At 38.1% G+C, this 5000-nt stretch overlaps 1 protein-coding gene across 1 annotated transcript in view; it reads right to left on the minus strand.

Annotated features, from left to right (window-relative positions):
• Positions 1-856: 856 nt before the first annotated feature.
• scxa (scleraxis bHLH transcription factor a) overlaps positions 857-5000 on the minus strand; it is a gene marked incomplete at both ends in the record, with an annotated part of 17260 nt that continues 13116 nt past the window's right edge. The window contains one exon of the mRNA XM_080745182.1: positions 857-895. Within this exon, the coding sequence (XP_080601308.1) occupies positions 857-895 (39 nt within the window). The remainder of the gene's footprint in view (positions 896-5000) is intronic.

Below are 5000 nucleotides of genomic sequence, written 5' to 3' on the forward strand. Positions count from 1 at the left end.
GCTCCCAAAAATATCTTTAAAAATAATGAGCTGGTAGATGAATCAGCCGATGAATCAGCAGATTACTTTTTCCTGCAACCACCATCAAACAAATTAAACAATATACTGTACATTGAGATATACACAAACATTTATTGGTCATCGTTGGTTATTTCTAACATTAAGAAACTTTTAAAAATGATTATTAGAAATACCAATACCAAAAAAACAACAACACCTTTTTCATTGTAATAATCCAAAACATTGTCCTAAACTGTAAGAATAGCCAATATTTAATTTTCTTATAGATCATCCGGCATGTGATATGACTGTTAAATAACATAATTTCCATTCTATAATGTTATATCACATAAATATACATTTATATTTTAGTTTACACTTAAACAACACACAGCTTTTGAATACAAATTTGTCTTTCATAAAAGATATGTCTAATGTGTTGTCCAAGCATGTAACCCTTACACTAGTATAGACTTAACAGTTTTTAAACAGCACTGTAAAAAATGTCCATGAAAAGTGCTGCTAAAACCTTCTTGAAGTTCTTGACTCGCATGGGAAAGTCCTTCAAGTGTCATTGAAAAATAAAACACTTAAAAAAAGTATGCTAAATGTTATTGAAAAGTCTTTGAAGTGCCGTAAAAGTCTTTTAAACGTTTAGGAAGAAGTCCCTTAGAAGAACTGTAAAGAATAAAGATCCTTTAAAGCCCAAAGTCCTAAATGTTGGAGTGGAGTATCCATTTGCTCTGGGATGGACGGTGACGGAGGTGGATGAGGGTGATGGAGGTTGATGAGGATGACGGCATTTGATGAGGGTGACGGAGGTTGATGGCGGATGATGGCGCGTGCTGTGCTGTGGTTAGCTTCTGATGGCTGTCTTCCTGTCTCTGTCTTTGTTCTGAAAAAGAAATGTACATTTAATTTCATGAATGGGCTTATATATGAATCTGAATCCGTATAGGAACTTTTCATAAATCTGAAAAGAGGTTATGGTGAGGATTGCAATCATGCAGTGTTTTTTTTTACTGTACACTTTTAACCAGGTGTCCATATTGTCGTCGTCGGGTGGAAACCTTTTATATATATATATATATATATATATATATATAAAAGTAATGAAAATACTATTTTTGTGCAACACTCTCTTGTATGTAGTAGGGCATACAGTGTACACTTTTGAAACTTGGAGAAACAAGGTTTCTGCCTGACAATGACGATATTTTGGGCAACATTTTTCAAAACCTTTGGAATTTTTTAAAACATTGCATGTGAATGAGCTTGTAGATTAGCTACGGGTATGTTAAAAAATAAATACAATTAAAACAAAATAAATAGGGCCCAAGTGGTTAAACTGTTTCGTAAAAACCAAACATGGCCGCAGGTGGACTTCAGCTGTCACCACCGGACCAAAGTTCTAATATAGGTTTTAACGAGCGCAACAGTGCCCAAAAATGACTAAAGATCTGATTAATGAAACCTAACCAGCAGAGTTATGATGTCATGTTATGGCCGACTGTAATAATAATAGCAGTCATAGTAGAGAGGTGTTTTAATTCACAAATAAGCATTCTTCATTCTACAATATGCACACATAGCATTTACACATGCACGCACGCACGCACGCACGCACGCACGCACGCACACACACACACACACACACACACAGCGAGTTCATAGTGATATCCCGATGAATCTGCAGATTTGTTTGTTGGTTGGTTTAGGAATCAATACAGTGACATCATAAAGTTCATTCCAGTGCACAAAGCACAATAGTATTGCATGATACGCAGTGGTGTAAAGTAACTAAGTACATTTACTTAACTACTGTACTTAAGTACAATTTTGAGGTATTTGTACCTTACTTGAGTATTTCCAATTTACTACTCCACTACATCTCGAATCCAAATATTGTACTTTTACTCCACTACAATTATTTGCCAACTTTAGTGCAGTCATAAATTATAGTATTGTAAAACACATACATTAACCACTGTAGCCCTATTTTATACCAAGGATATTTGACAATAGCCGATCTACAAGCTCACTAACGCGTCATTTTGGTACATTTTGATGCCAATACTTTGTTTACAATACAATACGTATTTTACTAAAGTACATTTTGAATTCTGGACTTTTACTTGCAACAGAGCATTTCTATTTTGCAGTATTGATACTTTTACTCAAGTAAAGAATGTGAGTACTTTTCCCACCATCTGATGATATGCTGACCATTTATCTGTGGTATCACAAAGAGAATAGCTCTGATTTCCAAGCTGGAAAGGACAGTTTCTCCAGCCTGGCCAGGAAAATAACATCATACTTTCCCTCCTCACCTCTGCTCCGTTAACTCAGCTCTCATATTATCAGATCTTTATAGCAAGCCGGCAGTAGGACTTTGTCCATCAACCACCAGGCAGTTTAACTGACGACTATACCGAGTTCTCCTGCGCCAGCTATAAAGGAATACATTATACTGACTGTTCCTGTGGATCTTACTGGAAGTCAGAAATGTGCATAATAATATATCTGGACTGCTGCTGTTGTTGCTTGTTATCTAGTTATAGTGGTATCTTCTTATTCTTAGGTATGCACAGGGGAAGGCAAAGTAAGAATGTCATCATGTATTGCAGTGGTTTTCAACCCTTTTCATATCAAAGTCCATTATTTATTCAACAACAGCTACAGACCACTATTTGATGAGATTTAGCCTCTCAGATCCAAAACTTGTTGTCGTTGGATAAGATTTTGTCTACAATTCAAATAGGAGAGATAACAGGCAAACGTTGATCAAAAGAATTATTTTATATTCTGTAAATGGGTAGGCTTCATGTAAATTAAGTAATGCAGATGTTTAACAATAATTTAACTCTTGAGAGCGTAAAAAGAAACCAAATTTGTCATTCCACGCTCTCAAGAGTTAAAGATCTATAAGGGTCCACTTGGTTACCAACTGTCCATCATTTAGCATGGGGACCACCTGGAACCCCCTCAACCACTGATATAGTGTACAATAAACACCTGTGGGTTTTACAGCATAGGACAATAAAACAACTTGTATCTTGCATAAAAAGAACTCACACAAATGTCATAGTTTTGTAGTATATAGAAAGCATACAATATGTGTATATATTTATATTAGTTCAGTTGTGTTTCATTCTACCCTCTCTGCTCTCTTCAAAAGCTCCTCATTTTGTTCCCTCTCTCCTACTCTGTTCTATTCACCTCCCTTCCTCTCTAATCCTTTTCCTCTACTCCTCAGCTCGCTCATCAGCAGTGCACCTGTTTCACATTTCCCCCTTTAACAAGGTGTAGGTGTCTGGAATTAGTAGCTTTAGCCAATATTATTATTATTTTTTGCTCTGTTACAGTACTAGACAGACAGGAAACTGTGGGCAGAGACAGAGGGGGAGACAAGCGGCGCAGGTCGCCACGCCAGACGGAATCAGCGCCTGGGGACGTCGCGACTATGAGGTCGGCGTGTGCCTTCCGGTCAGCTACTGACTGCTGCAGCTCTGGAATCAGTTGTTTGACTGACATCAGCATGTGTAGGTGTTTGGAAAGGCACCAGTCCGTGATGAGAGTGAGATCACTGGAACTGGAACGGAGTCAGTCCTCCCACCGACCGAGGTGAGTGTGAAGAGATACTCGAGTGTTATTGTTAAGCCCTTCTCCGGAAAGACTGTGTGGGTCATTTTAGTGAATAATACACTCATAATGTTTCTGATGATTACTTTAAGTACTTCAGTTTAAATACTTTTTTTCCCCCTACAGAGTGGAAGTCCATATGTGTGCAAGACTAATAATGTCATCAATATGGCCAGTCTGGTGCAGAGAGGAACTCCATATTTGGGCAGGAGAACTGACGCGCTCTGCTCTGATCCAATAGCATGGAGGGGCAGTGGGTCTAAGGTTATAAATTCACCAAGAAACATTTTGTCGTCAACAGATTTGAAACAAATATTTGGGGATCAAGTTACCCTGCTGGCAGTGTGCACAACAAATTTGATCTGATCTGTTATAGTGCTTTGCCAGAGAAGCCGTGCACAGGGGTGTCGCACCAAATTCTGGGCCCTGGGTACAAGGATTCACTGTGAGCCCTGCATGAATGTTCTTCATAGGAGGAGGGGGTTTAACCCATTTAGACTGGGAAGTTTGAACACATTATTTCATTATTTTGTGCTTTAACTATTAGCAGATATGCTTTAAAATAGCAGATATACAAGCTCACATCACGGCACCGAGTGACGTGCTGCGAGCTTGTAGATCTGATATTTTTGAAAAATTGTGAACATTTGTGCAAGTCTTTGAATATTTCAAATCCTTGTTTTGAAATGTCAGTGTTTCTATGTCAGTGTTGCTCAAACTTTTTCATGTCAAGGACCCCCAAAATGATATGTATTTGGCCACGGACCCCCATATCAAAATATTTAGTTCCAGGGACACCCCAGAAGCTAAATCTGAGTTAAAAATGTTTGCTTAAAAAGGACATATATTCAAAGATTTACACACATTTTCATGACTTTTCAAAGCTTGAATATCTGCTATTTTTCAATAGCTAAAGTATAAAATAATTAAGGCCCCTCCACATTGGGCCCTAGTAACTCAGTCCCACTTTCCCCCCCTTGTGCCTGGGTATCGAGGCTAGCCGTGGACAGACCTGTCCAGCCTGTCAGAGATCATTACTTCCATATAGCATTATGCCGGCAGACACCAAGACAGTGGTCATCAATAACATTATAATGCTTTTATTTTGATCATAAGACTCAATTACTAAATGTCAGTCTCCAGCTTTTCTTCAGCATATGTATGACTGAATTACTATGACACTATTTATGGCACATTAGGAGTCCACTAGGACAGTGGTTCTTTAATGTTTTATTTGCAAAGACTCCCATAACTCTGAAAGTGTACAATTGTTTCCGTAACGTAAGGGTTCATTTATTTGGTTCCATTTGTACACTCTCAGAGTTACAGACCTGCAATGGTCATTTAGGGCTAGCTCT

The sequence above is a fragment of the Nannobrachium achirus genome, assembly GCF_963921795.1.
Source record: "Nannobrachium achirus genome assembly, chromosome: 2".
Classification (NCBI taxonomy): domain Eukaryota; kingdom Metazoa; phylum Chordata; class Actinopteri; order Myctophiformes; family Myctophidae; genus Nannobrachium; species Nannobrachium achirus.